This window comes from Zalophus californianus, chromosome 4 (assembly GCF_009762305.2).
Source record: "Zalophus californianus isolate mZalCal1 chromosome 4, mZalCal1.pri.v2, whole genome shotgun sequence".
Lineage (NCBI taxonomy): Eukaryota > Metazoa > Chordata > Mammalia > Carnivora > Otariidae > Zalophus > Zalophus californianus.
Window position 1 is genome coordinate 19,811,349 of NC_045598.1, and position 18,034 is coordinate 19,829,382.

Sequence of the window (18,034 nt, forward strand, 5' to 3'; positions counted from 1 at the left end):
GGCCATTTATGAGCTAAGTGACCCAAGGCAGTTGACTTCACCTCCCCGAGCCCTGGGTCCCCGTCTCCATGGGAGATGATGCTCTCGAACCCCGTTGACCAAATGAAGTTGCATGAACATGCCTGCTGTGTAGAAGATGTTCACTCTGTCTTGGCTCCTTGGCCCCTGGGTTCCTCTGGACCATGACCAGCTTTGTAAGGTCCAGTCCGGGTCCCTGGGGTTGAATGGAGTGAGAGTCTGCCTGGTGGCTGACAAGGACATGGGATAAGAGCAATGGAGGGGAGGCCTGGGCTGGGCGGGAGATGGGGGCCTCTGCAGATCTCAGAACGAGACCAGTTTCTGTTCTGTGTGGCCTTGGGCAAATTGCCTGACCTCTCTGGGACTTTCTTCTTCCATCAGTACATTGGAGCTTGATCATAAGGGTCTCCAGAAAGTAGAAAATGCTGAGTGGGCAGTAGGCCCTTGGGGTGATGGCTGGGTGGATTGGGGACAGGGGGAGCCCATTGTCCCCCATGCTCCCAGTAGACTGCTGCAGCCGCTGGTCCCAGACCATAGTGCGGTCACACAGCAGACAGGGTGGGTGTCTGGGGGCTTGGACCGTCCAGGGACAGACCCCTCATCTGGGCTCTTTCAGGCTCCGGCCCTGATGGGGCAGAGGAAATCAAGCGGCATGCCTTCTACTCTACCATTGACTGGAATGTGAGTGTGTCTGTCCACCCCAGAGCCCCCATCAGGGCTTCACCTGTGGCGGAAGGGGGCTTCTACCAACAAGGGCCCCAGATGTGGAGCAGAGGGTGACGGCATGGCCTTGGAGGCGAGGTTGGCCTCCCAGGGTGCCAGCAGTTATGCCCTGTCTGCATGGCCTGCACTCCAGGCCAATTACCTTCTCCTGCCCGAGGCTCCTGATGGGCTGTGGGGGCGCCATGGTAACTGGAGTGCCCACCCCACCTTGCAGAAGCTGTACCGTCGTGAGATCAAGCCACCCTTCAAGCCGGCCGTGGCTCAACCTGACGACACCTTCTACTTTGACACCGAGTTCACGTCCCGCACACCCAAGGGTGCGTCTGTGGTCTGGCTTATCTTGGGCGGGTACAGGAAGGAAGCAGGGAGTCGGGGGCCCCTTGGGATGTAGGGGTGGTCAGGCCCAGGGGTGTGGGCAGACTGCAGGATAGGTCTCCGACTCTTTGTCCCCATCTCATTCAGCCTGACTCTCCCACTCCAGGGCTCTACGGGCCTCTTTGTGTCTGGGTGAGGGGGTGGGGGAGTGGGTGGTTAAGGCCACAGCAGAAAAGTCAGGCCCCCTTCCCCGGGGCATCTTCCAGCCCACTGGGAAGACCGAACACATGAGGCTCACATTCACGTCAGGACTAAAGAATCCGACCCAGCAGAAACATGAGGTGGAGACAGTCTGGCAGAGCAGAGGTGGCAGCGCCCACAGGTCAGGGGCAAGTGTGGGAATCGCCTTTGGCTGCTCTGATCACTGGACCTCAGTGTACTCATCTAGAACATGGGCTCAGCCACAGACCCTCTCAGTTCCTGGGGTTACTGCGAGAAGCCAAGGAGGGGGCTTCCGGGAGGGAGTTTGATAAATCCCAATATTTTGGCCAGATATTGGGGGGTAGTGTTAATTCTGGAAGGATTCCCAGATGGATGGGTTTTAGCAGAGGGGGTGCTCTTCTCACTGGGCTTGCACATCTCTGATGACAGGGAGCTCAGCACTTGTCCAACAGTTTGTCTTATCTTGATTCACTTATCTGACCCGTATGTACCAGGTTCCTGCTGTGTGCCAGTGATCAGCCACAGGGGGCTGGCCCTGCCTTCATATGGCTCAGACTCTAGTTGGGGGAGAGACATGAAAACTGGGCAGTGTGACGAGTGCAGCTGCACAGGGGTGAGGAGCTGGAGGAGCAGCCTCAGGCAGAGTTTCTCAGAGGGGAGCGTGACAGCCGAGCCTTGAAGGACAGAAGAGCTGTGGAGTACCGGGTACAGGGAATAGCATGTGCGGGGGCTCAGGGGCTCCTTTAAGGACCTGGGGAGTCCAGTGAGGCTGAGCTGCAGAATGGGGACAGAGGGAGCTAAGATTGCAGGGACCTCAGTTGCCCAGCTGAGGAGTTGGGCTTTCTTCTGAGGGCAGAGGGGAGCACTTGAAGTGTTCGGGCAGGGGGTAGATTTGTAGTTGGGACCATCCCTCCTGGTGCTGCACAGAAGATGGGCCCGAAGGGGCCGACCTGAGGCAGGAAGCCTCCAGAAAGAGATGAAGTGTCTTGGCTTGGGCCAGACGCCCAGTATGGGGGGTCTTCTATGTTTCTTATGTGTCAGGGCTGGGCTGGTCTAAAGACACATGAACAGATGGGCTGACTGAGGCCTGGCATGAGGGGCCTACCCAAGCCACCTCCACAGCCAGCCGCTGAGGCAGGCCTGGAAGCCCCATGGTCAAGGGCGCCTTCTCAGGGTGACATCTCCCTCCCGCCCCCACAGACTCCCCAGGCATCCCCCCCAGCGCTGGCGCCCATCAGCTGTTCCGTGGCTTCAGCTTTGTGGCCACTGGCCTGATGGAGGATGACGGCAAGCCTCGGGCCACACAAGCGCCACTGCACTCAGTGGTACAGGTGAGGGGGGCAGGAGACTGCTACTCCGTTGTCTTTCCTACCCGGGAGCCACCAAGGCAGAGCAGCTGAGGGCACAGGCTCTGGAGTTCAAACCCTGACTGTCACCGTGTAGTCCATTGGACCTCCCAACCTCCTTGGGCCCCAGTTTCTCTGCTTGGATGGCGACATGGATAGAAATTTCCGAGCACAGAGCCGGGGACGTTGTACAGCCTAGATAAATAAATGTGAGGGGGTGTCCAGGGTGGTAGTGCTGTGGGGTGGCTGACAGATCCCTGACGGGGATGGGGGTGCAGAGGGCTCATGTTTCCTCACATTTGTCCCCCATGAGTGCGCTTTCCCAGCTCCGTGGGAAATTTAGAAGTGAGAGGCCTGAGTGTAGACTCTGGAGCTCATTGCCCGCGTTCAGAGCTTCTAAGGTAAAGGACTTTGAGTGAGACAAATGTCTTCCCAGGGCCTCGGTTCCCTCAGCTGTAAATGGGGATGATGATAGAATCTTTCTCCATAGGTGGTTGTGTGTGAAAGTTAAGGTGACTATGTAATTTATTATACAGCTGAGACACCTTTGTCCAGGACAAACAGTAAACCAGACTGGGTATAAGGACAACAGGCATGAACCAGGGCTGTCACAGGGCATGTGGTCACTGCTGAAAAGTGCTGAGAATAGTTCCTGCCGCACACTAAGTACCACAGAAGCATTTGCTATTGTTAATGGCTCAGAACCTTAAGACACCTCATGACATGGGCTCTGACACCCCAAAAGGGGGAGGCAACTCACCCACATTCACAGGAAGTGGCAGCGCCAGGACCCAGCTCAGGGCTCCTACGTCCCTCAGGCCTGCCCAGCTTTCTCAGAGCCACAGACCTCTTGATGTGTGTGTGGTGGCTCTGTTGCCTGCCCTTGTCACTCCCATCTGACCACAGCCTGGAGCCATTACGTGTGCCCACATAGAGTAGAAAACCGAGGCCCAGAGGGAGCAGATGTTTGCTCGAGGTTACAGGACCAAGATTCTGCCCCAGGCCTCCAGCTCCTGCCTGGTGCCACCTTCACTGAGCTAAGGCCTTGGGCACTGGGGGACGACCCCTGCATTTTAGAGCAGAGGGTCAGCCCCACCTGTTGGTCTCCTGCAGCAACTCCACGGGAAAAACCTGGTTTTTAGCGATGGCTACGTCGTGAAGGAGACGATTGGTGTGGGCTCCTACTCCGTGTGCAAGCGCTGTGTCCATAAGGCCACCAATATGGAGTATGCTGTCAAGGTGGGCCTCTTGACCATGTCTCAGCCAAGGCTGTGTAGCCCTGGCCCTTTGGCAGAGGAGGGTGGGTGCCTTAGGCTCTGTGGGTGGGTGAAAGGAATGTGGCTGGAGACCCCCCCCCAAGCCCTGCAGTGTGGGCTCCGTGGCAGGGAGGGACTCTGGAGAATGTCCCCCGATATCGACCATGTACCCCCTTTCCTTAGGTCATCGACAAGAGCAAGCGGGATCCCTCAGAAGAGATTGAGATTCTTCTGCGGTATGGGCAGCACCCCAACATCATCACTCTGAAAGATGTGAGTGGGAGGGTCCTTGAGACCAGGATGGGGCCTGGGGCACTCAACTCTGGGATTTGTCTCAGGACTGCCATTCCTTTGACTTCTGATTTTCCTCTGCTCATGGGAGGGAAGGATCTTTGTGCCTCCAGTCTGGCTGGCGCCCCAAGGCTCTCCACTTCAGACTCGGGCCTTCTCTGACTACTTTCCTGCCCCTTTTGGGGGACCAAGGCCAATATCCTCCTGTCTAGGGAGGACAGAGGCCCAGAGAAGTGAAGGCCCCACGAGGGCCACTGAAGCACGGAGCAGAACACATATCCGAGGCTCATGTCCTTCTTTCCTGGCCTGGTGAACGGGTAACCAAGGGGCCCAGGCCTGGCATGGAGGGGAGCGCCCTGACTGTGAGATCTCTGACAGGTGTACGATGATGGCAAACACGTGTACCTGGTGACAGAGCTGATGAGGGGTGGGGAGCTGCTAGACAAGATCTTGCGGCAGAAATTCTTCTCAGAGCGGGAGGCCAGCTTTGTCCTGCACACCATCAGCAAAACCGTGGAGTACCTGCACTCCCAGGGGGTAAGTCTGGGGTAGGGGGCACCCAGTGGGGATGGCCAGCTACTGAGGGTCTTACCATCAGCAGAGTGCGTGAGCCAGGACTGGCCCAGGCGGGAGCTGTCTTCAGGCAGCCAGCCAGAGGGGAGATGACGGGTGGTGGGTGGGTAAGGAGAGGGATGGAAGGAAGCGAAGGAGGGAGACATGAGGCCAGATGGTGAAAAGGAATGTTTACACAGTGCTTGCTGTGTGCCAGGCACCATGCTAAGTTCTTTCCTTACGTCATCTCAACTGATTTTCACAACAGACCTATGAGGTAGGTACTGTTATTGGCCCCACTTTACAGGTAAGAAGACCAAGGCTCAGAGATGTGAGGTGACTTGCCCAAGGTCACACAGCCAGAGAAGAATAGAGCCAGAATGTCTGACTGAGGAACGTGGTTGAGGGGCTGCAGATCGAGTGTGGGTCTGTGAGTTAGGAAGCTTGCAGGGGCTGCAGATCAGGTGTGGGTCTCTGAGTTAGGAAGCTGCAGGGGCTGCAGATTGGGGGTGGGTCTTTGAGTTAGGAAGCTGCAGGGAGTTGAATCTGGTTGTGGGTTTGGCTGCTAGGACAGAGGAAGTGGATGCAGGAGGAAATGCTGCTGGAAAGACAGCAGGTGCTAGAGAAGAGGTGCTTGTCCAAACCATACGACTTGGCCTTTATCATTGCATGGGATGGAGGTGGAAAATTTCCTGTGGTGTGTATAGAAGCTGAAAATAGAGTTAGCATGAGTTTCTCTCTGGACGAGACGATGTTTTCAGGTGCTCGCAGTCAGACAACGTGGGGGTTAAGAATGCAGGTTCTGGAATCCAATGATTGGCCATGTCCAAGTGCTGTGTGTACTGCTGGGAAGGCCTCTCGCCTCTGAGCCGTTTCCTCATCTGCAAACTCAGGATAGCAGGAGCTGACACATTGCTGCCCTTGGAAGGCTCCACGGGCCATGGCAGCCCCGTGGAAAATGCTGCATAGGGAGGAATAGGGCCAGATCATTGCTGTGCCTTTTTTTTTTTTAATTAACTTTCTATTGTCAAAATTTTTAAATCTATACAAAACTATGAGAAGAGTATGATGAACCTCCAGATACCCATCACCCAGATTCAAGAATTGTTGAGATTTTTATCTCCCTTCTACCCTCTCTCCTTCCCTCTCTTTCTTTTTTTGTTGTTGCTAGGGTATTTCTCCCAACCTTTTATTGAGGAAAACATTCAAATCTATAGAAAAGTTAAAAGAATCTTATGAAAACCATTGCTCTTCTAGATTCACCAAATCTTAACAGTCTGCCACATTTTCTTTATCTCTGTTTGTCTTTGTCTCTACCTCTATATCCTTATCTCTGCACATAAACATATATTTTTACAGGTGCATTTGAAAGGAAGTTACAGACATTATGACACTTGACCCATAAATACCTATAATTAAAGTTTTTTTTTAAAGATTTTATTTATTTATTTGACAGAGAGAGACACAGCGAGAGAGGGAACACAAGCAGGGGGAGTGGGAGAGGGAGAAGCAGGCTTCCCGCTGAGCAGGGAGCCCGATGCGGGGCTCGATCCCAGGACCCCGGGATCAGGACCTGAGCCGAAGGCAGACGCTTAACCGACTGAACCACCCAGGTGCCCTATGGCATCATTTTAATTGTTTCTCTATTGCCTGTGTTTCTAAAATCTTCATTATATTCTGCTTCAACTTCTTTTCAGAAGCAAGGAGTTAGAAAACACTTCATGGGAGGTGTGGTGTACTTCATACGGCGTCACATCCCCAAGCACAGCATCACTTTGCCCCCATTAGTCATTGGTCCCCTCAGGTGGTAACAGTCTAGGGATGGGTGAATGGGTGGCAGGCAGTGGGTGAGCCCGACAGTGTACTGTAAAGACTGTCACCAACCTCTCATGCAATGGTTTCATCCTTTCAGGATCTTTGCCTGCATCAATAATTTCATTAGGGTTTGCAAAAATGGCAGTGTCTCATTCTGTCTAATTTATGAGGGGGATTCTTTTGTAAAAAAGAATCAGAGTGGGATGCCTGGGTGGCTCAGTCATTAAGCGTCTGCCTTCGGCTCAGGTCATGATCCCAGGGTCCTGGGATCGAGCCCCGCATCGGGCTCCTTGCTTGGCAGAGAGCCTGCTTCTCCCTCTCCCTCTGCCTGCTGCTCCCCCTGCTTGTGCTCTCTCTCTCTATCTGACAAAAAATAAATAAATAAAATCTTAAAAAAAAAAAAGAATCAGAACTTCAGTTTGGTTACCACATGTACCGTTTTAATGGTCATGTTCGAAGTGGTTTTGGCTTTTGAAATGGCCAGTGCAAATAGACTAATATTTAAATATGTCAGGTCAGGTAGTAAATGTTTCCTTTTCCTGTTTTGTTCTCAAGTGAGTCCTAGTTAGAGTTACCCCCAAGAAGGTTTAGAAGACAGAGCCAAAGCAGTGAGTTTCCAATGGGTCAAGCTCAAAGCAAGGAAGGGCTTTGTAGAGTGAGAGCTGCCTCCTCTATATGTCCCCCCTAGGGACATATAAACTCCCAAGTACAGACAACCACGTGGGGGGGAGTGTTATGGGAGAAAGTGGTCTCTTTCCCAATGTTGCGAGTCTGTGGGTCTCTGAAGTTTCTGGCCCTTTCCAAATACCAAGGGAGATGATGAGGAAATGGGAAACTCTCATTGAGGTATTTGGAGGGAGATTCTTTGAGCTGATTATGAATTGGCAGTATCTCTGGTTTAGAAGCTGAGACTCTCCTAAGAGGGATGGGAAGGGGATGACCAGCAAGAGGGTCCACTGGGACTTTCTATTTGTTTTAATGTTATCTTTTTACTGAAGTATGACATAAACACGAATCCTAACGTACAAATCAGTAAATTTTCAGAAAGTGAATACACCCACGTAACCAGCACCCAGATCAAGAATCAAAGATTTTGGGGCGCCTGGGTGGCTCAGTCGTTAGGCGTCTGCCTTCGGCTCAGGTCATGATCCCAGGGTGTGGGATCGAGCCCCACATCGGGCTCCCTGCTCAGCGGGAAGCCTGCTTCTCCCTCTCCCACTCCCCCTGCTTGTGTTCCCTCTCTCGCTGTGTCTCTGTCAAACGAATAAATAAAATCTTAAAAAAAAAAAAAAATCAAGGCTTTTCCAGTTTCCCCAAATTCTGTCATATCCCTACCAGTCCCTGCCCCCTTCCCAAGGATGACCATTCTAAGCTAACTGCTAACAGCTTCGATTGGTTTTGCTCATCTTTGAATTTTACAAACACCTTCTCTGTTGCCTCTGGCTCTGTGAATCCTCCATGTCATAGTGCGGCTGTCGCTCCCTCATCCTCATTGCAGTGTAACTTCTGCTGTATGAACAGACAATGCTTCTGTGGTCCCTTCTGCTGTTAAGGGACTTTGGGTTGTTACCAGTTTTCGACGATGACAAGTAAATAATGCTGCCGTGACATTCTAGCGCTTGTCTTTTGGTGACCACCCCTGGGTATTGTGATGCTGTGTGCACACCTAGCAGTGGACCCTCCGGGTTGCAGTGTGTGTGTGTGTGTGTGTGTGTGTGTGTGTGTGTGTGTGTGATGTGTGCACACCTAGCAGTGGACCCTCCGGGTTGCAGTGTGTGTGTGTGTGTGTGTGTGTGTGTGTGTGTGTGTGTGTGATGTGTGCACACCTAGCAGTGGACCCTCCGGGTTGCAGTGTGTGTGTGTGTGTGTGTGTGTGTGTGTGTGTGATGTGTGCACACCTAGCAGTGGACCCCCCGGGTTGCAGTGTGTGTATGTGTGTGTGTGTGTGTGTGTGTGTGTGTGTGTGTGTGTGTCTGGTCCCAGGCGCCTAAATGCACTCCTCCAGTGATTGGGAGGACAACAGAGGTGTGGCTGCTAATGGTAGCTGGCGCTACACAGCAGTTCCCACGGGCCAGACAGATTTCTAAGCACTTTACATATCAACTCACCTAATGGTTCCAACAGACAGTGGAAGTCGTTATGCCCATTGTAGAGGTGAGGGAGCTGAGGCTCTGGGGGTAAGTAAAAGTCTCCTCGCTAATCTGCCTTCCCAGTCCTCTAGTTTGCCCATCTTTGTTGTCTTCTAATCTTTAAGTGCTTCTTTTTTTAAAGATTTTATTTATTTGGGGCGCCTGGGTGGCTTAGTCGGTTAATCGCCTGCCTTCGGCTCAGGTCATGATCCCAGGGTCCTGGGGTCGAGCCCTACATCGGGCTCCTTGCTCATCGGAGAGTCCATTTCTCCCTCTCCCTCTGCTCCTCCCGCCTGCTCATGCTCTCTCATCGGAGAGTCCATTTCTCCCTCTCCCTCTGCTCCTCCCGCCTGCATCTAAAAAAAAAAAAAAGATTTTATTTATTTGACGGAGAGAGAGCGCGCACGAGTACATGAGCAGGGGGAGCAGCAGAGGGAGAGGGAGAAGCAGGCTCCCCACCAAGCAGGGAGCCCAATGCGGGGTTTGACCCCAGGACCCTGGGATCATGACGTGAGCCAAAGGCAGCTACCCAAACGACCACGCCAGCCAGGCGCCCCTTTGAGTGCTTCTTAACAAGCGCGCTCTGTAGCTTAAGATCCAGCACGGCGGTGGGGTCAGCCCGGGTAGTGCTGGAGTCACTGTGACCACAGCTGCCATTTCCCAAGCCCGGGGCTAAATGGTCCTGGTATATAACTCATATACTCATCTGTTCCTTCTGGCCTCAACACTGTCACCAGTCCCATTTCCCAGGTGAGAAAACCGAGGGCTAGAGAGGGGAAGTGACACGCCCAAGATCACACAAGCTGCTAAAGTCAGGATTCACACTCTGGCCCGACCGAAATCACAGCTCTGCCAGAGGCCGCAGCCTACCACTCACTGGCTGCATTTGACCTGCGTGCATATTTTGTTTGGCCTGCAGGCTGTGGGGTGGTTTCTTTGCTTTGGGTTTGGTTGAGTTGGGTAATTAGGCTCCTTTTGAAACCTGGGCCTGAGTTGCTGTGCGGGGACTGTCCGCTGGAGTAGGGTAGGTCGCAGCTGCCCCTTAGACTGGTTGGCCTGGCTCCCTCTCAGCCTGGTGTCCCTCCTCGCTTGCCCCGCCTGTTGTGGTCTTTAGTGCAGGGGGATGGGACCCTCCCCCCCCCACACAGAACCAGGGTTGGGGGGGGGGGGCAGGTATTAGAATCACCAGGGCGGAGAGGGTGCTTCCTGCTGTAGTGAGCCACAGTACCTGGAGGAGTTTGTCATTTCTCTGGGTTGTGTGAGGGCAGGATCAAGATCGAAAACTTCCATATCCCAAAAGTGTCATCTGTGTCACACCAAACTGCAGACTGTGGAATTAAGGTCAGAGCTGGGTTCAAGGCCCACCTCTGCTTCTTATTTACATGAACAAGTCCATTCTCTTCTCATAGCCCTGGTTTCCTTCTCTGGAGAATAGAGCCGGCAGTCCCTGCCCTGCCCACTGACCTAGGTGTCACGGCAGCCCCCATGAGACCATGGAGAGTACTTTGGAAACCAGGAAGATCACTCACACACTCAGCCAGGCTGAGCATCCCTGACCTCTGGAAAGCTTGGCTGGGCCCACATTCTTGGGGTCTGGCCTTGTCTTTGGGGCCATATGATTGTATTAGGAAAGACCGAGCCCTAGGAGCTGGTCAGGCACAGCCCAGGAAGGGGCTTCCAAGAGTATGGATACAATTCGCAGGTGTCACCCAGACCACCCTGCCGATGTAGCCCTCTCCTCATTGGGCACTGTTCCCTCTGTGGAGGTGGACTGTCAGGGCCATGTCTACCCTCCAACCTACCTGCCCCACCGGCACCTGCTAGAGGGCTTGGGGCTCAACTGGGGCTATGAAAGGATCATCTCATAAAGCCAGCTAACCTGTGAGAGTCAACTAGCCTCACCTGTAAGATCTCTGTGTGTTTCAGAGGTGGATTTGTTCATTCATTGCACAGAGTTCACTTAGCATTTGCTCTGTGCTGGGGTGCTGGAGGCGAGCAGCCATTTCACAGACAGATATGGTTATGGTCGAAGGAGCCTCCATTGGCCTGAGCTCAGGACACTTGAGGGGTTGTGGTGCACAGTGAGGCTGGAATGGGTAACTGAGCCTCCCACAACCAGGATGGGGACTTTGGGCTTTATCTTGCAGGTAGTAGGGATCCATGGAAGGTTTTTGACAACACCCTATTAGCTTATGGGAGGAAGAGCAAGAGGGTGAGACGGAGTTTAGTCTGGGATGCGTTGGGTTCGAGGGTCTGTGGAACATTCAGTGGTTGATCTCTGGCAAGCAGCTATATGATTCTGGACTCAGGAAAGTTCTGGGCTAGGGTTGGCAATCTGAGAGTTGTTGATAATGAGGTCATGGAGGATTGGCTCTACATAGAACCCTACAGAGGGACGGGGGGAGGATGGAAAGTGGAGTGGTTCAGCCCTCAGATTACAGAGGAGCTGAGGGGGGCCAGAGGAGTCATTTGCTTCAGGCCTCAGTAGTGAGTGTCATTCAGGCATTGGACAGATGCTCCTTGAATACCTGCTCTGTGCGAGGAACTATTTTAACTGTTGAGATACAGCAGTGAACAAAACACTCATGGAACTTACATTCCAGTGGGTGGATTCAGAAAAACAATTAAGTAAATATTATGTCAAATGGAGGTAAATGCTATGGATAAAAATAAAGCAGGATGAGGAGCCTGAGGAGTACTGGTTGGTATTTGCTATTTTATATGGAGTGGTCTAGGGAAGTCCTCACTGATAAGGTAACATTTGAGCTGAGACCTGAAAGAAACAAGAGAATGAGCCAGGCAGATGCTTGAGGGAAGAATGTTCCTAAAAGTGGGACCAGTGAGTGCAAAGGCCCTGAGGCAGGAGTGTGCTTGGCATGTTGAAGGAAAGTGCAAAGAGGCTGGTGTGGTTGAAGCTGATTGAGCAAGGAGGAGGGTGCTAGAGGACAACAGAGTACAAGAGATGTGGGTGAGGGGCAGGGGAAAGATCAGGTGGGGCCATGTAGGCCTTTGGAAGGACTCTGCCTCTTAAAAGGGGAAACCTTGGAGGGGTTCCAGCCAGGATGACATGATCTAACTTAATTTAACAGGATCCCTCTGGCTGCTGTGTGTATGTATGTATATATTTTTAAAAAAGATTATTTGAAAGAGAGAGAGAGCGTGCACACAAGCAAGAGGAGCTGCAGAGGGAGAGGGAGAAGCAGGCTCCCCTCCAAGCAGGGAGCCCGACACAGGGTTCGATCCCAGGACCCCGGGATCATGACCTGAGCTGAAGGCAGATGCTTAACGACTGAGCCACCCAGGCACCCTGGCTGCTGTATTTAGGACTGTAGGAGGCAGGGCGGAAGCAGGGAGACCAGTTAGGAGGTGGTTGCTGTAATACAGGTGAGGGATGATCGCGTCCCTGGTTGGAATCAGTGCTGCCAGTAGAGGGGTTGAAAAGTGGTTGGGCTCTGGATATATTTCAGTGGTAGAGACGGCAGAGCTTACTGATGCCTTGATTGAGGAATATAAGAAAAAAAGAGGAATTGAGGAGGACTCAGGATTTTGACCCAAGCAATGGGAAGCATCGGTGGAGTTGTCTTTAGGAAAAACTGTGATGAGCAGATTTGAGGGGAGAAATAAGTAGAGTTTGGTGTGGACAGGTGAAATTAGGGCTGCCTCGCAGACATCCACACGAAATTCAAGTCGGCAGGAGCAGCAGCACTAAGGGCCCCATTTCAGCCCCTTCCCTTCCTTTCAGATTCTGGGTGCTTCTGTCCCTCTCTGGGCCCGTCTTCCTAACTGTCTCATCCCTGGCAATTGACCTAGGCCACTAGCAGCCTGCCCACATTGAGAACTGACTGGACCCCCTGCCCCTAGGTTGTTCATAGGGACCTCAAGCCCAGCAACATCCTGTACGTGGACGAGTCTGGGAACCCCGAGTGCCTGCGAATCTGCGACTTTGGCTTTGCCAAGCAGCTGCGGGCTGAGAATGGGCTCCTCATGACACCTTGCTACACTGCCAACTTTGTGGCCCCCGAGGTGAGTGCTCTGGCCTCCTCACCTGCGAGAGTAAGGGAGCCTGGCACAGGAGGCCTTGTGCCCTTTTACAGAGGCCCCACGTGGTCCAGGATTCCAGTCTGTATGGTCTTGGCTTCGGTACCAAGGGAGGATCCAGCCATGGTTGGGATCCTTGTCCTGCCCTTTGGGGAGCAGCACGCAAGCATATGGGGCCACTTGCCGCTGCCCCTCAGACTAACCACCCTCCCCTGCCTTCCTTCCTGCCAGGTGCTGAAACGCCAGGGCTACGATGAAGGCTGCGACATCTGGAGCCTGGGCATTCTCCTGTACACCATGCTGGCGGGGTGAGCGGCCCCTCCTCCCCGGTCCCTCCCTCCAGCCCTAGTGCACAGGCGGGGCCGGTGCTTGGCCAAGGCGAGAGACTCAGCCCTGCTTTGGGGAGCCCCACATGGAAGGGCAAGACACTGCCCTGGGGAGGACTCAGTCTGAAGGGAGAAACACAGCTCCCGACCCCCACCCCTAACCCCAGGATGGAGGCCAGAGGCTATACCCCAACTGGGTGGACTTTTCTCCAGATACACTCCATTTGCCAATGGACCCAGTGACACACCGGAGGAAATCCTGACCCGGATCGGCAGTGGGAAGTTCACCCTGAGTGGGGGAAATTGGAACACAGTTTCAGAGACAGCCAAGGTGAGTCTGTGAGGCCCAGCTCATTTGGGGTGGGGAGGCAGGGTCCCATCCCAGGGCTCTTTAGCAGTTCATGAAGAGGTAACCTGCAACCTCCTTTCTGCAAGTGGAATGTTCCACAAATCGCTGTTGCTATATTTCTCCAAGCAGAAGGTTCCCAGGCAGACTGCTGTCCTACCTTGTTTGGACAACTTGGTGATCATTCACAGCCCTTCCCGTGTTCTGAGCTCTGCAGGGGGACAGAAGGCTGCATAATCACAGCCCTTGCCTTGAGGGAAATGGGTGTGGGGAGAGATAGAGGCTTGCATACAAGGAACAGAGATGCCAGGCAGCAGAGAAAGGCAAGTCCTCCTCCAGGGGTGCAGGCACTGGAGGCATGGAGTAGAGCTACTGATCACGTCAAGCAGAGAGGCCTTCTCAGGGGAGGGAACATTTGAGCTCTCAGTATTAGCAAGCTTCCAGTTATGGGAGCCTCTGTGCCAGACAACAGGTCGAGCCCTTAATAAATAGTACCTCATATCAGCCTTATGAGGCAGATATTGTTGTTCTCCCTCTTTCTCAGAGGGGAAACTGAGGCTCGGAGTGTTGAAGTAATTTGCCCAGGATACTCACTTGATCAGCAGAAGAGTCAAGTTTTGAACTTGAGTCTGCCTGATCTCAATCTTAGGTTCTCCCCACCTTCCTGCCTGGCTTCTAGAAGGTGAACGAGAAAGGAAAGGACATTCCAGGAAGAAGTCCCAAAGAAGGGCATGTGCTTGGGGAGGCCTTGGAGCAATGTGGAGAATGGATTACAGGGGCAACTGGGAGGGTTCAGGCGGGAGACAGCGGGAGACGGCCGCTTGCCCATTTCTCATCAGTGGGTGCAGCTTTGTGCTCCGCTGCCAACTCCACCAACCGTCTTGTCTGCCACGCTCCCAGGACCTGGTGTCCAAGATGCTGCATGTGGACCCCCACCAGCGCCTCACAGCCAAGCAGGTCCTGCAGCACCCATGGATCACCCAGAAGGACAAGCTCCCTCAGAGCCAGCTGTCCCACCAGGACCTGCAGCTTGTGAAGGTACGGCCACTCCCGGCTGCTGGGGTTCTGGTGGCCCAGGCCAGGGTTCCAAGGGCAAGAACTTGGGCGGCATAGCCTGCAGATGCCGTATCTGTCTGTCCTCAGGGAGCTCCCGTCTAATATGCAAGGGTGTCCATGGTCCTCTGGGGGACTGAGGCTCTGACCTGTGAAGCCTCCAGTCTGATGGAGGAGGCAGGACTACTGACCATGAAGGACCGCCGAGGCTGGATTAACAGGGGGCCGGGCGGGTGTGGAACACTGAGAGCGGCAGGGGTGCGCATGTCCCCGCTCCCGCCTGCACCGCCTGCCGTTGTGGTCTGACCTCCCCTCTTCTCTCCCAGGGGGCCATGGCAGCCACCTACTCTGCACTCAACAGCTCCAAGCCCACCCCTCAGCTGAAGCCCATCGAGTCATCGATCCTGGCCCAGCGGCGGGTGAGGAAGCTGCCGTCCACCACCCTATGAGAAGCCAGAGCGTCCAGGCCACAGGGCGGTGCTGGCTTGATAGAGGCAGCATACTTCCCGGAGGGAGCAGGCCTGAGTCACGGGGCCAGCGGGAGCAGAGCCCCGAGGGGCCCAGGAAGCAGCCAGCCCAGATCACCCCCACTGAGGGTGTGAGAAGTGCCTTCTCCTTCCCCAGGATGGACTCTTCTCGGCTCATGCTCTGCTGGTTGAAATCAATTCACTGTACAAACTCATCTTTTTTTAAGGAAAAAAAATGGCAAAAACCGCCATGGATTTTTTTACAAGATCCATTTGCCTTTCTGGGAGCAGAAATAGCCACTGCAGCCCCAGGAGGGGCACTGAGTCACACCAAGGCTCTCTGCGGCTGAGAATCCTTTGAGCTTTGGTATCCTACCCCGGGGCACCCCACGACGGGCCATCAGTAGCCATCTGCACATACCTCCAAGGCAGTCCGGCACCACCTTCCAGAGCCCTCGGCTGTTTAGCAGAACTTGCTCTATTCGCAGTCAGCTCCTTTTCCGTTCTGTTCTGCTGGAGGGTGGCGGGGTTGGTCTAAACCTCTTCCTGCTGGAAGAGAGGACCAGGACCCCGTGGCCCCCAGCTCAGGCACCAGCATCTACACCGGCTCCGCCAGTGGGTTCCCTGCAGGGAGATTGGGCAGCCCCAGGAGGAGGATCCCGGAAGCACTTTTGGGCTGACTTGTGTTGGAGTCTGCTCCAGGACAGAGTTCACAAGAGGCCTGTGGGGCGGGCCAAGAGAGGCAGGGGCTCTTTTTCATTTCTTCCTCAGCTGGTTACTCAGGGTTCATCTGTCCATGGCCTTTCTAATAAATTTGCAGTTGAGTTGAAGCACGCTCGCCTCCGCTTTTCATCCCTGAATTTCCCCTCTCTGCTACTGGGTGTTGAGGACTTTGGCAGCAACAAGAAATGGACTAGGGCCAATGAGCCCAGCTGCCTGGAGCTCAGGTCATTTGGGGAGCATGTGGGAGTCCCACCGGCCCTTCCTGCACATTCCTGCCAGAGGATTCCATTATGGTATTAATAAGAGTCATGGTATTATTAGCCACCAATGACCAAGTGCCAGGCACTGTGCCTAGGCCTTACATGTATATCTCATTTAATGCTAGTCTATTATCAACTCTGTTTATAGATGGGGAAACAGGACATTTTGTCCACACTAAGTATTTTCTGAGCACCCACCTTGGCCCTACTCCAGATACTGGGGAAGCAAGTAGAAAACAAGGTCACTGTTTTCATGGGTCTTTCCTCCTAATAGGGGAAATGGACAATTAACAAACTGAGGTCAGCTATGGATAAGACATATGCAGAATTAAATTGGGATGGGAGATGGCATGATCAGGAAGGCCTCTTTGGGGAGGTGACCCAGAAGCTGAGATTGAATGAATAAGGGGCTCTCCAAGACTGGGAGGCCGGGCAGAGTCGACTGCAAAGGAGGTGGGCGTGGAAACACTGTTTCCAAGGAGGAAACAGCCTGGGCATGCTCAGGGAGGGACTAAAGAGAAGCCGATGTGGTTGTGATATCAGGGCTAGGGGGTTTGCAGGAGATGAGGTTGGAAAGGAAGGTGGGGCTGGTCGTGCTGGGCTTTGTGGCCCAGGGTAAGGGATTAGGGTTTAATTCCAAGTAAAATGTAAGCTCCTAGAAGAATTTAAGCAGAAGAGTGACATGATTTGATTTACATTTTTAAAAGATGGCTCTGACTCATGTGTAGAGAGTTAATGGGGGGACGGGGGAGGCAGGAAGCAGAGTGAGTGACAGATCTGTGGCTACTGCAGTGGCTCAGATGAGAGATGGGGTGGCCTGGACTAGGAAAGCGGGAGGGCGCATGGGGAGGGAGTGAACAGGCAGGATATGCTTTATAAGTAAAGTAGACAGCATTTATTGGCAGTTTGGATAGAGAGACTAAGAGAGAAAGGAGATTCTTACGATATCTTCCAGATTTTTGACTTGAGCAGTTGAACACGGAGCGAAATGTGGAGGAACAGGTTTGAGAATTCTGTGGGAGATACCTTTTAAATACCCAAGTAGAGATGTCAACTAAGAGTTGTAACAAGAAGTTGGAGTTCTGGAGAGAGGTCTGGATTGGAAGTATAAATCTGGGAGTCACGAGCTGGGAGGAAGTTTATACAGCCAAGAGGCTGAGCTTTTCCAAGTGTGGCCCACAGACCAGCAGCAGCAGCACCTGGGAACTTGGTAGAAATACAGAATCTCAGCCCCATCCCCAGACCTACTCAGTCAGATTCTACATTTGAACAAGATTGGCCTACGGTTTGTGTGCACACTGGGCTTTGAGAAGTGCTGTTGTAGGGACTGAGAGCAGAGAAGAAAAGGGACTGCCATTGAACCTTGGAGCATGCTAGCACTTCAAGGTGGCACTGAACACCTACTGAGACATAGTGCTGAGCCCCTGACCTGGGTATGTGCCACTCCCCTGAGATTCAGTTTCTCCATCTGTGCAGTGAAACCAACATGTCTTGCCCTGCCCACTGCCCAGGGTTGTCCATCCTGGACCTCTTCACCACAGCTGGAATCCTGAGCATCATTCCTGACCCCTTCCCCCACTTCCCACATCCCATCTGCATCCTGGCCCCATCAATTCTGTCTCCTAGAATATTTGGGGGATTTATCCCCTCCTCTCCACCCTCCCTATCCTCATATTTTTGTTCTTTGCCACAGCCTACTAATTCCCTCCAGTCTTTTGGGTCCCCAACATCCTCCATTTAGAATTACAAATCTGACCCAGCATCTGCCCTGGAGTGGCTCCTCATAGTCCACAAGACAGAGCTCAGGCTGACAGTATCCTGTGTGATCTGGCCCTTGCTGAGCATCAGCTCTCATAACTTATCCTCATACTGCTCACAAAACCTGAACTGCCATGCTTCTGCCTTCCTTGGATTCTGCTGCAATGTGTGTTCTGGTTGACTTTTACTCATTCTTTAGGAAAATTTGAATGACACTTCCAAGAAACCAACTAGCACACCCCACACAGACTTTGGCAGTCCTCCTTTGGGATCCCCAGATACCCTCATGTTCCATTTCTTTGTACATCACACTGTTTGGAAACAGCTGATGATGTCTTCCTCCCCTCCCCAACACCAGACTGAACTTGAGGATATGGACTATGCTTTGTTCATTTT

General features: G+C 53.1%; 1 protein-coding gene across 7 annotated transcripts in view; it reads left to right on the forward strand.

Annotated features, from left to right (window-relative positions):
- RPS6KA1 (ribosomal protein S6 kinase A1) overlaps positions 1-15,730 on the forward strand; it is a 37,296-nt gene extending 21,566 nt beyond the window's left edge. For 3 of the 7 annotated variants that reach the window (XM_027616365.2, XM_027616379.2, XM_027616353.2), the window contains 11 exons: positions 635-699; positions 956-1,058; positions 2,479-2,609; positions 3,738-3,863; positions 4,064-4,153; positions 4,550-4,708; positions 12,529-12,690; positions 12,937-13,013; positions 13,245-13,362; positions 14,217-14,415; positions 14,757-15,730. In XM_027616365.2, the coding sequence (XP_027472166.2) occupies positions 635-699; positions 956-1,058; positions 2,479-2,609; positions 3,738-3,863; positions 4,064-4,153; positions 4,550-4,708; positions 12,529-12,690; positions 12,937-13,013; positions 13,245-13,362; positions 14,217-14,415; positions 14,757-15,247 (1,721 nt within the window). In that variant the 3' untranslated portion in view covers positions 15,248-15,730. Of the gene's footprint in view, positions 1-634; positions 700-955; positions 1,059-2,478; positions 2,610-3,737; positions 3,864-4,063; positions 4,154-4,549; positions 4,709-12,528; positions 12,691-12,936; positions 13,014-13,244; positions 13,363-14,026; positions 14,186-14,216; positions 14,416-14,756 lie in introns of those variants that run through there. The other 4 variants (XM_027616388.2, XM_027616393.2, XM_027616356.2 and 1 more) reach the window with 2 other exon arrangements.
- The last annotated feature ends 2,304 nt before the right edge of the window (positions 15,731-18,034 follow it).